This window comes from Alosa sapidissima, chromosome 8 (assembly GCF_018492685.1).
Source record: "Alosa sapidissima isolate fAloSap1 chromosome 8, fAloSap1.pri, whole genome shotgun sequence".
In the NCBI taxonomy this organism is placed as follows: Eukaryota; Metazoa; Chordata; class Actinopteri; order Clupeiformes; family Clupeidae; genus Alosa; species Alosa sapidissima.
This window is the reverse complement of record NC_055964.1, coordinates 23,456,419-23,473,345: the sequence shown is the minus strand read 5'-3', so window position 1 is coordinate 23,473,345 and position 16,927 is coordinate 23,456,419. Positions and strand designations below refer to the sequence as shown.

Sequence of the window (16,927 nt, the reverse complement as noted above, 5' to 3'; positions counted from 1 at the left end):
CAGAGACTTTATTTATAAAAAAGTACATTGCATTGCATTGCACTATAAGCATACATTTAAAACAAAGAAAACACTGATTTGGCAGCTTGGGTTGTGTTGATTTAGACTTGTAAAAAAATAGGTTAAAACTAAGCCAACTACATGTGAGACAGGATACATGTACATAAGGTCACCATGACCTAAGTTAGGTCACCTTACTGCTGATCACAGACATTTATCTGTCAGTGCGTGGAGATACACTGCTCTCTAAAGGCTAAGGGATCAACCTTTAGCCCAGCTGTAAAACTTCATCACGGCTCCAACTGCTGAGGAAGGCATTTGACAGAAACCATCAGGACGTTCCCCTTTGAGCAGGGTTGCACGTGCTGCGTGTGACCACTCGAAATGTTCTGACCTCTCCTATATCTATGCCATTTTTAAGGGATTTGGTAACACTGATGTATGTAACTTACAATGTTTGTACCCACCCTGGTTTAAGGGAGCCATTTTATACAAAGGGCATTTTTGTATAAAAAATAACATATATTTATGCAGGAACACAGGGTATGTATATAATGAAATCTGCATGTCTAATGTTATATCTGTTTCCGTAACTAGGTGCTGTCCTTATTTCGCCGTTTTAAAAGGCCAACTGCTTTCCTGAGTATCTGGAATCTGAGGACACAGATGAAACAACCTTAAATGACCTTGCTTAGATTTATCCTGGATTTAAAGTTTCATTTACATAACTGACAGTGATAACTGACACGGCTGCACAACATAAAGTAAGTAAGTAAGTCAAATGTATTCCTAAAGCACATTTATAAACAGCTTACACTGGCCAAAGTGCTGTACAGAATGCATTAAACAGACAAAAGTACGTAAACACATCTACACATTAAAGGTTGTATCAGCGATTTCAGGCCCAAACACAAATTAGCACATTCATCTAATCTTTCCCCTAACAATCCGCTAGCCGTCTGCCCCATAAGCAGGCCGTCAAAAAACAAAAGCGTCTCTATAGGCAGCCTAGGCTCCGAGATCTGTACACAAAAACAATTGCTACCAACAAGGGTTGGCAACCCACTCAAAGGCAAAATAAAGTGTTTTAACTACCGACGACATGTGCGTTTAGGAGAGTTTTAATTGCACAGGAGGGAGGGGAAGGGAGTAGCGAGCTAGCTCTCTGTTTTGTTTGAACATCAACAGAAGTGACATATCCCCGCTATCGCTGATACAACCTTTAACTAAAGACAGCAAACACAGACTTAATACTATGTGCAACATGACTTCCCCAACAAGGGTGCACAATCATATTCTTTAATGAGCTGATATGACAGGGCTTAAAGCAAGGACAATGTCCTATTATTTATTTTCAAATCTTAAATGGCCCTAGCCCATGCCTGAATTCGGGCACAATGCCTGCAGAACTTTAAGCCATGTGAAGATGACATAAAACAGGGTGAATTAACCAACCAGACTGAAGGACGTTCTGTCACATACCGTTTCCAGGTAGGAGCCGGTCAGCTCGGGGGGCCCAACGGCCAGGTGAGGAGGGCTGTGCTGGTGGGTCCGGCTCTCGGAGTGCAGCTGCCGGATGCGGCTCTGTAGGTGCCGGAGAAGCTTGTAGGAGGCCAGGTCCTGAGAGCGGAGGGCAGACGGGGGGTTTTGGGGCACCGGGGACGAAAGTGTGGCCGAGGGCATGTTGTCAAAGTCACCGCCCTATTAGAAGTAGAAAACGAGAGAGGAGAGAGAGATGAAGATACCTGAACCCACACAGGGCCATTAAAGGGACATAAATAATTACACATAAATTGAACTCAGTGACAGTGAAGCTTATTGGTCATGGTAGACTCCTCTTTTTTAATAAGAAAACCAACAGAGAATGATGAAGCATGCTTTCCAAACCCTCATTAGTTCATAGATCACACAGACATTTTTTAATGGTCAATAAATCACTAATGGGTTAATGTTGTATCCTCTACTGTCTCATTCCCATGTGCCATGTGTATGTTAAAGGTCAGTGGACCAGGTACCAAGGAGTGAAATTAATAAATGGAATTTGATGGCAAATCGAATGATAAGTTAACTTCCTGTCACTAAATCAAATATTTATTCCTGCGGGTGTAATTGTAGCACCATGCCTCAAAACAAGGGTTTCAATGACCAACAAATCACTAAAGACTCACTGTACAGCCATTGGTGGGATTCTCTACTGTCCCATTTAGTAGTTAATCAACAGTTTAAATGTCACAGACCATAATGACAAATACAATATATGACTTGGCTGTGTTCTCAGTCTCAAACACAGATTCTGCTGAGGGGTGTGTAGGAGTGTACCATGGTGAGCTGCCTCATCTCCTCCTCCAGACGCTGAAGCTTCTTCTCCTGGTCTGAGCGCAGTCTTGGAGTTCTTCTGCACCAGTGCATGACAACAGACAGAGAAATCAGACAAAGGCACGGTTGACTACATAACTATGACATTGTCACCTTCCTAAAATTTTTGGTTAACTTTTTTATTATTTTCTGAAAAATCTAAGACAAATTACTTATGGCATTATTTTAGGAAGGTGACGACATATAGTTTACAATTCTACCCTAAAACACTGTAGAATAGTTGTACATATTAGTAGAAAACACAAGCCACTCTACGATATAGTAGAGAAGGTTAGGAACTCAAAAAACTCTAACAGAACCCAGAGAGAAAAAAAGTTGGTAGTTGAGACTCCTCTCAATATCTACAGTTACTATTAATAGCTGTAAATAACTAAAATAACTACTGAAGAGAGGTTAAGTAATTTAGTGAGTTAAACTAGCATTCTACTCTAGTAACTTAAATGCCAACTAGTGTAAATATCTAAATACCACAGCAGTTACTGTACCTTCTCTTGAGCAAATCTGCTTTGCATCTGTAGGTAGCAATAGTATCATCAATAGGAAACAATTACAGAGTTACACTATCTACTCAACAATGCAGGCCTCGATATAGAGCTACCGAATAAGAAGGACATTAATTTCTGCATATATCACACTTATATATATATATATCATATATCACACTTGCATTCTAAGGGTACAAGGGCTGGGACACACCAACCCAATGTCAGAGAACTAATTGGAGATAAATGCTGACTATTGTGTGGCCTTATGTCTAGCACAGGCGTGATGCAAGGCATTCTTTGGTGTTACTCTTATTTTGGCTATGGGATGTACATTTGTACGTGGAATACAGCATTATGTTTGAGATAATTCTCTGATTGTTTAACACTATGTAAAGCGCCATGAGACATGTGTAATGTTTTGGTGCTTTATAAGTGAAATTAAATTGAATTGAAATAAGGTGTTGATTGAAGCTCCACATACATGACAGATCTTCCAATTCAGTCATTCCCTAATGTCCTTTCATCCTCATCAGTAATGTGGTAACATTAAGTCTCTTTTCAGAATAGAAGTTGTCTGGTATGCTCAATCTCAGAGGTGCTATCATATTAACCAATGTGATGATAATGTTTTAGCATTAGCATTGTGTGTGCAAATTGCATGTTTTTTGTATATTGCATAAACATGTGACCATATGCAAATTTGACATAGCTGTGTGAAAACTGATTTTATATTAAATTTCAGTAGAATACTCATAGAAACAGAAACTACATAAATGTGTATAATGGGTTAACTTTTTGATATTACAAATAAATACTGATACTTGAACATTATTCTATGTTAAGATTTTATTACATCATATTGTATTGGAACATCTCGATTTCTCCTCAGAGCATTCAGACTTGCTAAGATCTTAGCCATATTGTCCATCCCTATTTTCAAGCCCCACTTACTTGTCCAGCTCAGCCGTTAGCTCCTCCTCAAACCTTCGGGCCAGCCGTGCAGCGGTCTTCTCCTTCCACTGGCTCATGCTCCTCTGGACCTGCCGCAGCTCCTCGTCCTTGTCCCTCAGCTGTCGGCGCAGTGAGTCCACCACACCGCCCTCCAGAGCCCCGCGCAGCTGCGGCCGGTTCAGGATGCTCAGCTCCTCTATGTGCTCCTTATTACACACAGACCATGAGTCAAATACATAGGACTGTGTGTGTGTGTGTGTGTGTGTGTGTGTGTGTGTGTGTGTGTTTGTGTGTGTGTGGTGTGTGTGTGTGTGTGTCTGTGTGTGTGTGTGTTTATTCAGGGGAAATTGACTGAGCATTGAGCTCTTTCACAGCAATGCCCTGAGTTTACAAACAACAAATCAAACAAAAACAATTATGTGCTGGGAGCGCCAGTGTATCGAAGGGCCGACATCAGCAAGGCACTCTCAAACTGACACAGTCCAACAGGCGCTATGCACAAGCATATCAGCGTCCTTCTCCTGCGTTATTAGGCCAGCTGACAGTCCACCGACTAGATCAGCCACTGACGTTCGTAGACTGAGAGTCAACCAACTACATCAGCCATTGAAGTTCATAGGTTGATGAGGAGTCTTACTCCTAGCTGACAGCCACTGAGTCCATAGACTGATGAGTTGACAGCAGTGTTATGGAGGATATACATAAGTGTAAGTGTAAATGTTCATCTCTGTTGCAGGTGAGCAGGTGAACTACACAACTTAATTTAGTGAGAACATTTGAAGAACTTAAGTATGTGAGAAACTAGAGTATGTGAGAAAGTGAGGATCTCACTTGTATGAGTCTCTCCCGCAGTGTCTGCAGGGCTCTCTCCTTCTCCATAAGCATCTGCTCCCTCTCAAGACGAAGCTCGTGTTCCTGAAACCCATCCATAGACACATGGGAGATTAATAATGCATTTCAGTGGTGCTATCACTCTGTGTGTGTGTGTGTGTGTGTGTGTGTGTGTGTGTGTGTGTGTGTGTGTGTGTGTGTGTGTGTGTGTGTTTGTGTGTCACACTGTGTGTCGTACCTTGTCCTGTCCTAATTTCTGGTTGGTGTGTTTCTGTAACTCCAACTCTTGCTGAAGCCCGGAAATGAATGTCTGGAACTGCAATCTAAGGGCCTGGAGCGTCTCCACTGCTTGGCAAGTGCAGCTGTTTCCAAACACAGTGCAGAAACATGTCAGGACAACCAAAACAATCACACACATCAAGTCTGGCCTGAAGTCATTTCCTGCACATGACTCCTTCCACATGACCCTATCTCTCTCCCACTCATTTCCTGCTACGCTCCACTGTCCTATCATTAAAGACTAGAAAAGCCCAAAATAAATCTTACAAAAAATGGCATAGGGTATTTGGTATGGGGTCAGCATATTCTTTCTGTTTGCAGAAAACTTGTGTTTCACAGTGACCGTATGGATGACACACAGGATTAGTAATTAGTAAATGAATTGAGATTAATAGCAGTGGAATTCTGTTTCAGTTCCATTTGAGAGAGGTCTTCAGGTATATCTACACGTTTGTCTATCTGAATATTAGCAGCACAGGCGCAGAATGTACATACTAGTTGGGCGAGGGCAGTAGTCTTTGCAGTGTGCTCCAGTGAAACTTCTAAGGCCCATGTAGTATAAACGGCTTAAACAGTCAGTCAGCACTGATTTAAACAGTCAGTCAGCACTGATTTAAAGTCAGCTTTGTGTATTAAGAGAGCTTTAAGAGAGATCATCAGGTTCACTATCTTACACGCTTGCTCATTGTGTCCTCATAAACCTCCTTACAGTGACACAACCAGCCCTGTGATTATGTATGTATGCACTTCAGAGAAAATAGGTGCACCTGAGCAGTGTGTTTCCATGTCCACCATTTCCCAGCATACTCTGCAGGGTTTGGCACTCCATCTGCAGCTCCTGAGCCCAGCGCCGCTGCTGCTGCTCGTGCCTCTCCTGCGCCATCTGGTGGTCGCGCTCCTGCACTGCAAGTGTAGCCTGCAGAGACTGCAGCTGTGCCTCTGACTGCTGGAGAATCTGTCTTAACCTCAGGCTGTCCATCTGCGCCTCCTAACAACACAGTGATTAACACATAGGTGAGTGAGAGAGAACACTCTTCAGCAGGACTAATGGGAGGAGGAGGGTGGTGCTCACTTGCTCTGCCCAGTCACTGTTTTGTTGGTTCAGTTCAATTGTTTGCAAATGTTTCTTTTTTATTCATCACAAGTATTACACGTAGGGACAAGATGCAAATCTGATGCAAAAATGAAATGGCACCTCTGGAGTTCATTCAATAATTTGTAATCTTAATACAAACATGTATTGCATTGTGTGTGTGTGTGTGTGTGTGTGTGTGTGTGTGTATGTGTGTGTGTGTGTGTGTGTGTGTGTGTGTGTGTGTGTGTGTGTGTGGTTAACCTGCTCTGCTTGTTTGCGCTGCCTCAGTAGCTCTGCCTGATGCTCCTCTCTAAGCGCTTGCACCATGGCGGCCTGTGCAGACGACTGCTCCCTCTGCTGCAGACACAGCTCATTTTCCATCGTCTGCACCTTCTGGAAACGTGCAGACAAGAGCTGGGTTAGTAGCACATAGGTTAAGAAAAAAGGAGCGTTGAATGGATGGATATATGGATAGACTGGATAGTTTAATTTTAATTTAATTTAATTTATTGTGCTTATAGAGCGCCAAAACATTACACATGCATCATGGCGCTTTACAGAATATAGGCAATCAGAGAAAAAAGAAAAGAGGAAGAAAAGAAAAGAAAGAGAGAAAGAAAGAAAGAAAGAAAGAAAGAAAGAAAGAAAGCCCATGGGTAACAGGGGCGAGGAAAAACTCCCTAGAATTGGAGATACATATAGGAAGAAACCTCGAGCAGATCCACGACTCAAGGGCCTGACCCATCTGCCTAGGGTCAATACGGACAGTAAGGTCTGTACACATGACAAATGCATATGATAGTCAGGGTGGAGAATAGGACATGGTGTTTAAAGCACCTGAGGTGAAAGTTTTAAGAGGTGGGATGATTACGTATCCGGTATGATAATGCATTAATCATGATTTAGTGAGAGAAAGTGCAAATAGTCCGGCGTTGGGATTGTCCAGGGAAAGTGTTGTGACCCAGGGTAGAGGCCACAACAAAAGAAGGAGTTGAGAGGTTAGATTTGAACTAAAATATGGATTTATTAACCAAATGTGTGAGCTGGGTCCAAGTCAGTCATCAGTAATGCATGAATGTTGTATGTTTGCAATGTGGCTGAGTGCTGTGTTGCAGGACCAAAATCCAAAGTACTGTAAGAATGACCCTCTCAAGAGGAGAGGAAGCAGCCTCCTGATATTTCTGAAAATAAGTAGACAAAAGGGGGATTCGACTTGATTTAGCCACCTGCAGCCATCTTAAGCTGACTGCGTAACGTGATTACCAGTATTTCTGAGATTCTGATACGTTTCCAACCGTGACGTATGCACAATTTCGGGTTGAAAACGTAAGAATCTCAGAAATAATCACGTTATGCAGTCAGCTTAACACGGCTGCAGGCGGCAACATCAAGTCGAATCCCCCTAAAGAGACACGAGTAGAAGGCCTAGCGACCCGTCACACTGGGGGATTGTTGGATGGTTCAAAAGAAAGACAGACATTGAAAAACGTGTGTATCTGACATACCAGCAATATAGTCACTGCCTTTAGTAATACTCACGGCCTGCAACTCCAGCATTTTGCTCTGAAGGCCTAACGCATTCCTCTTCTCCTTCTCCACCTCGGCCTGCACGTCCGCTTGCGCCCCCTGCGCCTCCCTCTCCATCCTCCTGCGCTGCTCCTGCAGCGCCGCCTCCCTCTGCTCCTCCCACCTCCTCTGCTCCTGATCCAGGGCCTTCTGCACCTGTCCTCAGAGAAGCACAAGACACGGTTCAGCAAGACACGGTATACATCCTCCCTCTTGGCCAGATTATTCGCAGCCACGGTCTCAACTTCCACTGCTATGCAGATGACATTCAACTCTATCTTACCACTCCCTCACCCTCTGACCCCCCACCACACTCCCTTACTGACTGCCTCTCTGATTTAAAATTATGGATGCAAAACAATTTTCTCAAGCTCAACACAGACAAAACCAAAATTCTGCTGATTGGCCCAAAAAGCATCCTCACCAAATAACCCCGTCTCACCCTCAACATTGATGGCTCATCTGTCCACTCTACCCATGTTGTTAAAAACCTTGGCATTCAGCTTGACTCCACCCTTAGCTTTGATCTTCATATCAAATCACTCACTAAGATTGCTTTTTTTCACCTCCGTAACATTGCACGCCTCCGATCCTTCCTCTCTGCTAGTGATGCACAGACTTTGGTTCACTCTTTCATTATGTCCCCTTTAGATTACTGCAACTCACTTTTCCTTGGTCTCCCCACTAAAACCCTTCAAAGACTACAATATATTCAAAACTCTGCAGCCAGGCTCCTCGCCCATACCAGACGATCAGCACACATCACCCCCATACTCCATCAACTCCATTGGCTACCAGTTCCGTCCCGGATCAAATACAAAGTACTACTACTCACCTTCAAAGCACTCCACAACCTTGCTCCCCCCTACATCTGCGACCTCCTGACCCCTTACACTCCTTCCCGCTCACTCAGATCCTCTGACCAAAACCTCTTGGCTATCCCCCGCTATCAGACTCTCCACCCTGGGTGACAGGTCCTTCAGTGCCTTGGCCCCCAAACTCTGGAACTCCCTCCCCCAACCTCTTCGTGCCTGTCCTTCTCTTTCTTTCTTCCAAGCACATCTCAAGACCTTTCTGTTTAATAATCACTTCTCCTCCACACCCAACACATTGCTCCATACAGATAACTTGTCTTTGTTGTATTTGTTTGTTATTGTGTTTCCCTGCCTTTGTCTTTGTTGTATTGTTTTGTTTGTCTGTTATTGTGTTTCCCTGCCTTCCTACTATGTAAAGCAACCTTGGGTTTGAGAAAGGCGCTATATAAAATAAACTTATTATTATTATTATTCTATAACTAACTCATGTGTAACTCCATGTAAATGGATATTAAATCTATCTGGTACCTTCTCCTCAGTCTCTCCTCTCAGCTGCTCCTCGTGCCTCCTCATGGCCTCCTCCTGTGTCTCCAGAGCCCCCGTGAGCCTCCTCACCTCCTCCTCCTTCAGCTAAGGACACCGAAAAGAGTGATGTCAGTATTCAACGGACGGATATTCCTTAAATCTCCTGCTCCATGCCGGTTACTGACAACCTAAACGTATCCTCTGTATTTCTCCACATTTATCTGTACCAATAAGGAGCCATTTGTAAAGATTGAAGAGGTTGGCATAACCATAGCTATTATCAAATATGGAAGTGTACAGATATTAATACTCAGCAACTTCCTCTACAGAGGTAAAGATAGGTAAAGGTAACACTGATCAGATGTGTAGGTGTAGATGCAGATCCAGGTGTACTGACCTTGATGCAGCTCTCCAGGAACTCCATGTGTTGTGTGTGGGACTGGGCCTGTTCTCTCAGTGCCTCAGACTTCAACTCCTGGGCCTGCAGACGGACCTGCAAAAACTCTCATCTATAACTACTCAACATTTTATGGATGACAATTCAGTTTGGTTTGCTTATAGGGACCCAGTTTGCCTCAATAGAATATAAACAAATAAAAACATCCCTTTAGTATAGAATTACGAACCCCTACAGACAGAGTTGTCTCCCTCACCTGTTGAAGATTCTTCTCATGGTCCAGAGACAACTGTAACCTATGTGCCTCCAGCGCCTCTTCCTAGGAAGGAGAAATTAAAGTTATAACCAAGCTATAGCGCAGACACTTACATATGCATACATGTGTGCTCATGTGAGCATTACTGTTTGATTGTGTATGCCCAAACCTTTTTACGCTGTCCCTGCTCCTGAATGTCACTGCATTGTTTGTGATGCTCTTCCTTCTGAGTGTTGAGCTCCATCTGCAGGGCGCTCCTCTCCTGCTGCAGGCCCAGCAGCAGCACCTCTTTCTGGGCCACAATACGCTCAAGTGCCCCCACTGTCCCCTCCTGGTCCTTCAGCTGTCTCTGCAAGCACTGTGGAGTATGAAGACATTTGCCATAAAGAGAATCTAACAGAACCCATTGGATATGTCTATGCACTCATAAACATATTGTTGAAATCAATGTCAGCATGTTTATTTTTTTAATAAACGTCATTGAACCCACACAACAAAAAAAACACTGACATCCTCAAAGAAACATAATCCAGACCCAGTAGCCCTTAAGATGTATCCATGGAGAGCTACAAATAGCTCTTAGCCAGTCTATGGTTTTTCCACATCAGTGGAGGGAGCTGGATGATGTTTCTCCCTGAGCAGAAACCTCAGGAGGACTCACACTTAGCCATGGAGTGAGACGAGGAGAGCAAGAAGACTGACCTCCTCCTGCTCCTCTCTTAGTCTGCTGGTGTTGGTGAGCTGGACCTCCAGCTCAGTGCACCTCCTCCTCAGTGTCCTCAGCTCCTCCGCTCTCTGGTCTAACTCCTGCTGTGCTTCATCCAGCTTCTGAGCAAGATAAAGAAAAGGGACATACTATGGACCCTTTCAAGAGAGTTCCATTATCAGCATCATAGTTGGCCCCACAAGATTTCCTTTTTAACATTCCATATGTTATCTTAATGCAGAGGAAGTAGATTGGGGCCCAAATAGAACGTTCAAGCATTGTTTTTGTTTTTATTGTTGAAAGGGTCTATACACCCTTATATGACAATAAATGAAATGGTACACCAGACCATACAATCTGTCGAGTGAGGGAAAACTGTGACTGTCCACCTAACATGTGTCAGACTTCCGCAACATGTGATTGATTAAAAGCAATAAAAACAAAACAAAAAATCCTGAGTCATACTTCTGACATGGAGTCCAGAGTGTGTCTGAAGCGGCGCTGTTCAGAGAACAGGTCGGATTTGGCGTTCTCCAGCAGTCTGTCCATCTCCTCCCTCTCCAGCACAGACACACCACCAGCCAGCTGAAGAGTCAGGCAAGGGTGAAAAGGTTTGATCATCAGGGACCTGGATCTGATCATCTATTCAACTTACACTGACTGAGACCTTTAGTTGAGGGTCCTCCCAAATTCTTTTGTGTGCATCATCTAACTTTAAAAAATACCTATTGCTTAGTCAGGTAGTGCAATAATTTAATACAACAAGGGCAGAAGTGACCCATAAACTGAAAAATGATGGAGTTCTCTGTGCCTTTACACTTACACCACCTCCTCTGAACTTAACAGTTTAACCCTGCTAAATGTGTCAGGTGTACCACCCGAGTGCTGTAAGATACAGCTTTAACTCAGCTCTCACCCTGGCCTCCCCTCCCTCCCAGTGGACAATCTGACTTCTCTCCAAGGTGTCCAGTTCCTCCTGCAGACCTCTAACCTCCAGCAGACATGAGTCCCTTTGGGTCTGCAGCCTTCGCAGCTCACACCTAAAGTGCAGTGGGCATGAAAAATATACATATGAGGAGGAGAAAACTAAGAGAATATGAATGAGATTATGACAGCTGTGCTGCATCTTTTATTACTATAGTTAATTAGTACTACCTATAATTTCTACATACAGTTGATGTTATACATAGTTAGTTTAATACTATGCCACATAATGACTTAACACTAACAACACTTACATAACATTCTATAGTGACATGGACAGATACTGCAAATACTCTCCTGTTCAAGATGTAATTGGTCAAATTGGTAAAAGGTCAAATTGCTCCTTGTGGCCTTCTAGCTGTCCATTCTGTGTGTGTGTTCAAAAGAAAAGAAAAAAAACTCAAAAAGCTCAAATATTTGTACACAATCCTGGCTCTGACCTGGAGGTGTCAGATTGGGCTGTGTTGTCCCTCAGATTGGCCTGAAGTCTCTGGCTGTCCCTCTCCTTCTGCTCAACCTCCAGCCTCAGCAGCTCCAGCTGCTGCAACACACACTACACACACACACACACACGCACACACACACATACACACACACACATACACACACACACACACACACACACGCACACGCACACGCACACGCACACGCACACAGACACATACACACCACACATGCACACACACACGCACACGCACACATACACACCACACATGCACACACACACACACAGTATACCAAGTTGTGAATAGACTAGTTGCTGAATGATATGAAAGATGTGAATCAGAAGCACAAAACCCATTATATATCCCCATCAGTTTTTGCAGCATCCAAAAGCAAGCAGAGATAATTAACTGAGAACTGCCAGTATGCCACCTACAGGGAATTTATGGTCAGGTACCCCTCTATTTTTGCATGATTAAGAGTAATAGAAAATTTGTATGAATATAGAAAAATGAAAAGGTGGTATGTGGGCTAATTAAATACCTGCTGTTGTTGAAGAAGATCGGCCAGAGATTGCTCCGTTTCACACAGCTGAGCTCTCTTCATGAGCAATTTATTCTCCTCCCTCTCACTGTCCTACAAGCACACACAACAACACAACTCACACCTATTAGAGTGAGACCCTTTTTGTGGAGGTGCTCGTTTTAGGTGCTCTTGTAGACAATTAACTAGGTGTGTGCAGCATAGTACACCTTTCTGAGATGAGACAGGGTTTCCTCTAAGAGTCGTCTCTCTGTCATCTGCTCCAGGATCCACCCACAGGAGAGCTGCAGAAAACAACAGTGTTGTTATCGTAGTGAGGTGACAGACGAGTAAATGTGTCTCGATTGTCTTCGAGGTGCCCGTGTCTAATCACCCAGTTTCTTACACTGTTTCCTCGGTTTTGTTTGACCCGATTTCCTCTCGATCTCCTGTGCGCACTGCTCCGGTGTCTTCCGTCTTTATGGTCACATCTGGAGTGCTGGACAGATTCACTCTCCTCACTGTTCTCATCAGAACTGAAGTCCACACATCAGCCAATGGCAAAGAAAAAAAGAAGAGGAGATCAACCTTTAAACTCATATTAGTAAAAAGCATATTAGTAAAAAGCATATTAGTACTAATAGTAATTCGTTTTTTGTCTCTCAACAGAGTTGTACTTCTGTTCAATCAAAATGATGAAAACCATTTGATACCTAAACAGTTGTCCTCTGGATTGGGGCGACTTCTCGATGCGCTGCCGTCCACAGGAGCCTATGGTGGCTGTAGAGGCCAGTGCCCCTAAATTACACAATTTTGTTCTCAGGATTGAGAAAACACTTTACACTCAATCACTTGCAGATGACTCAATAACAACACATACTGTACTGCTGGCTCCCCTCCTCTTCGGCCAGCGTGTCACAGTCACTGTGGTCAGAGAACATGCTGTTCATTTGTTCAACAGCTTTAATGACTGAGAAAGGACAAGACAAGAAGATCACATCAGTTGACAGAACAGTGTAGACTTGAGGCATGAGATTGCAGTAGAACATATGGAGTATCTGAACTTGCTAACCATCACGATTCAGCAAAACAGTAGGGACAACTAACATAATCTGGGTTTTCATATTGAGCAGAGGTAACACAGTATTGTTTTTACAGACATCATAATCAGCTCTCTCTTCCCTGAGGTACCTTTCCTGTGGTCAAAAGACTTGTGCAGGTGCCTATGGACTTGTTCAGTGCGCACCGAGTCCAGGTCGCTGTCTATGGTCACTGCATCAAAGCTTCTCACCGGAACTCCTAGGAGGAAACTGTGTTACAACCACTGTGGCATACAACACCAGCGAACTTTTAAGGCTCATCCCAAATAATTTTGCATCCATCCAACTTTGTAAATACCTACAGTATTGTTCATCAGTCAGTTATTACAGTTAGTGATTTTGGATGAAAACAGTTTGCAGCACCTGCCAGGTATCTGACGTTAATTCCAATGCTTCCGTTCTCAGTGGCCGGATCTCTGGCACCAGTGAAACTCGGAAGCTTGTTGAGAGCAGCTGAACAGAAGCGACAGAATATTTAAAACAACATGATGATGAAGTCTGCAGTAGACTCACTCACAAGCTGTCTGTATAGCAGCACACTGCTGGAGCTCCCTCAATTCAACTCCTAAAGAGTGCTACATCACTGCCCATGACATGGATTCATCTTACTGACTGCATACATATTCAAGACATCTAGGAATAGGTAAGGAACATTCAGCTTCAGACTAGTTCATTTAATTTCTGATATATTGTAATCATTTCTATTATATTATTGTTGCAGTTAGTGTAAAGCAATCCAATTCCCATTTAAGGGGCAACCCATATTTGCATCTTCTTTAATCTGCTACATTCACTTAAGCAGGGACTTGGGTATCAAAATCACCTAATAACAATCAAATCTTCTCCAAAAGACTTTTCCAAAAAAGCAACACATTTTCTGTCTCACTGATGAAATGCCTTTTGTGAATGTGCAAACAGCCCCTGGGATACCTCCTGCAATGAACAGTCTGCAGTGCACTGCAACCAAACCTGGTGTCACTCCAGTTAAACTTAATACTGATCCTACTACTGGTCCTAATTACCTGCTCCAGATGCAGTGCTTAGTATTTGTAACAGACCCAGTTCCATCCATGCATGCTGCTGTCACATTAGGACCCCATGTTTACCGGTATCATGTGGCATGGATTGGGTGGACTCAGTTCTACTCTTCTCCTCCAGGTCCACAGTCTCCTCCCTGAAACGCTGGGTGAAGTCCTCCGTGCAGATGCTGTCTGGGTCGGGTGGCGTGGACGTGCCGATCTCTGGTGCCCCTCGGTCGGTCCTCCCCAGCAGCCTCTCCAGCCTCCAGCGGCACTGCTCCGTCCGGGCGTCCAGCCCACGCTGCTCCTCTTCTGGGGTCGACGTCTCGCTGCTCCCCTCTCTCTCCGAGGGTCCGGCTGAGTCCTGCCTACCACCAGAGGGCTTAGCTGTGAGGTGACGGTGGAAAGAAACCAGACAGTGGTTAAAGCTTTGAAGAAAATGATAAGAGGGGATGACATTTTCTAAACTCCACATACAAATGACTATGAGGAGATGCATTTGCCATGGGGCGAAGCATCAACCAAGGCACAAGACCGTGATGCATGGAAGAAGCTTATCACAGCCTTATGTCCAACAGGTCAACATGAATAAATTAACTAAGTGACGTTCTTACGAGGTGAGCTGGTGGAACGTTTGCATTCTGGCTCATGGGAGGGTGTGTCCTGGTGCTCTCCATCGTTGGCAAGACCGGTGCATCCCAAGCCAGTGTCCTTACACAGAGATGGACTTCTGCATAGGTATGCTTTGACAACAGGTTTCTCAGTTTTACAAAAAGAAGATTGGAGGTCAAATGGAAAACACGGACAGGGAACCATTGTATATGCCTGCTTTGTTTTGCAAGGAAAAGGGATCTAGGAGTTTCACATTTTTCATTTTTTTCTATCGACCCCATAAAAGTTCTCAGCAAATTCCTTAAAATGTGCTTACCTAATCTCTTCACACCTTCTCCTTTACAGTTTTCATCGTGTCTGAGATTTTGATTCTGTGCCTATGAACAAAAACAATTCTGAAGTTGACACTGACAAAATGGCAAAACCCGAACCTCTTTCTAGAACAGGACGCTTCTTGAGTTGATAGGTCTTTCAATCACAGTACAAGTTCAGGCATTTTTTTAGACTTCAGGAATGAACTAATGATGCACAAATATGAGAGGATTCAGTTCAGATGTTAGTAAGTCGTTATTCCTAAAAATATTTGCATTAAATTGCATATGATGATGAATGATCAACCCCTGGGAACATCTGCATATGACATATAAAGTGTATCTGACCTGAAGGCGGCTCAGTTCAGCATCAATGGCGTCCAAGAGCATGTCACAGTGGTCCCTCGGTAGTGCTAAGGATGCCAAGCCCCGACTGTGAGCTGCATCTGCAATGGGAGAAGGTAATTTGGAAGCACTGATGCTTGCACACGGCTGAACAGACATGGAGGTACTTGGTGCATGAGAAAAATAGTCAGTACCTGTGCAAAGCAGATCATCAGTATCTTCACCATCCTCCCCTGCTTCCACATTGTAGTTGGTTTGTGCCATAACTGCCAAATCAGAATGGCATCATGCACACACACACACACAGAAAGAGAGAGAGATTTGTATTTGAAAACTTAGAAAATAGTTTTTGTACATCAAATGGAAGATGATTAACCATGCAGACCTGCTTGTCAGTGTACTGCCAGATGTCTGAGTTTTCAAAGCTAAGCCTATACATTTGAGTGTTGATGACGTTGTCCTGGAAACTAGGCCTTGTCCAAAAGCCAACAATAAACATAACAATATGTAAAGGAAAACCATGAAACACCCACTAAACTTTTTGGCTCTTCCTTCAGTCATAATTCTGTCTTGGCCATAGCCCAATCAGATAAAAAGCAAAGTGCATGTCATTTATTTACTTATTTCAACTGTTATGAAATCTGACGGGAAACGAGAATGCAACAATGTAACGTTAACCTCCTCAAATTTCGGAGTATAATTTTACGGTTTGGACTGTTTGCATTCGACTTTGAGGATTACCCTTCTGTTCCTATTTAACTGAGCAGTTCTGCATAGTTTCAAGAAGTGCAAGTAGGCCTACAAACAAACAAAAAAACACTGCGAAACAGAATTGTCCATATTACCGTGCAATTACATTCGAAGGCTCCCGCTTCTTCATGTGGAGGAATGGGTTTTGATGAACGTGAATGTGGTTTCCTAGAAACGGATAAACACACACATACGGATCCCACCCCTCACTGATTTCAAGCTGCTCATTGATTGGTTGTGTTTGAAGCGCGATGCAGAGCGGCAAATGTTGTGTCGTTGCCTGTGGTGGACCTCCGTGCACCTTGAACGACCTGCTCTCAGAAACACGTTTGATGATGTTGGAGATGGTGATGTTGGTGGCTAAATTGTGAATTCCAGAAGCTAGTATTCCATGCTCAGGCAAGTAGGGCCAGATTTGATGGCAGAGATGTTGAGAAGGAAATCTCACTCCTGCATTTGAAGTGAAGTGTCCCTCATTTGGGGTTGAGAAAGTTGGCAACACTACACTCATATGGGGTAGACTGAGTACAGAGACATGTGTACAGTTGAGACGCCTTAAATAGGCTATCTTGCGTGCA

General features: G+C 43.7%; 1 protein-coding gene across 2 annotated transcripts; it reads right to left on the bottom strand.

Annotated features, from left to right (window-relative positions):
- Window positions 1-10: 10 nt before the first annotated feature.
- si:ch211-102c2.8 (trichohyalin) lies at window positions 11-16,634 on the bottom strand. 2 transcript variants are annotated; one of them, XM_042100434.1, is made up of 31 exons: window positions 16,445-16,634; window positions 15,794-15,865; window positions 15,603-15,700; window positions 15,260-15,320; window positions 14,946-15,074; window positions 14,419-14,718; window positions 13,676-13,765; window positions 13,404-13,511; window positions 13,093-13,182; window positions 12,926-13,010; window positions 12,619-12,748; window positions 12,443-12,517; window positions 12,234-12,326; window positions 11,687-11,799; window positions 11,179-11,302; window positions 10,728-10,847; window positions 10,259-10,384; window positions 9,726-9,914; window positions 9,557-9,619; window positions 9,301-9,396; window positions 8,907-9,008; window positions 7,537-7,719; window positions 6,259-6,390; window positions 5,690-5,910; window positions 4,882-5,005; window positions 4,644-4,727; window positions 3,813-4,018; window positions 2,862-2,888; window positions 2,320-2,395; window positions 1,483-1,701; window positions 11-654 (listed from the first exon to the last, which is right to left on the bottom strand). In XM_042100434.1, the coding sequence occupies exons 2-31, from the start codon at window positions 15,861-15,863 to the stop codon at window positions 607-609; spliced, it is 3,582 nt and encodes a 1,193-aa protein (XP_041956368.1). In that variant the 5' UTR covers window positions 15,864-15,865; window positions 16,445-16,634; the 3' UTR covers window positions 11-606. The 2 variants fall into 2 exon arrangements, with proteins under 2 accessions (XP_041956368.1, XP_041956369.1); XM_042100435.1 differs by lacking the exon at window positions 2,862-2,888.
- Window positions 16,635-16,927: the final 293 nt, after the last annotated feature.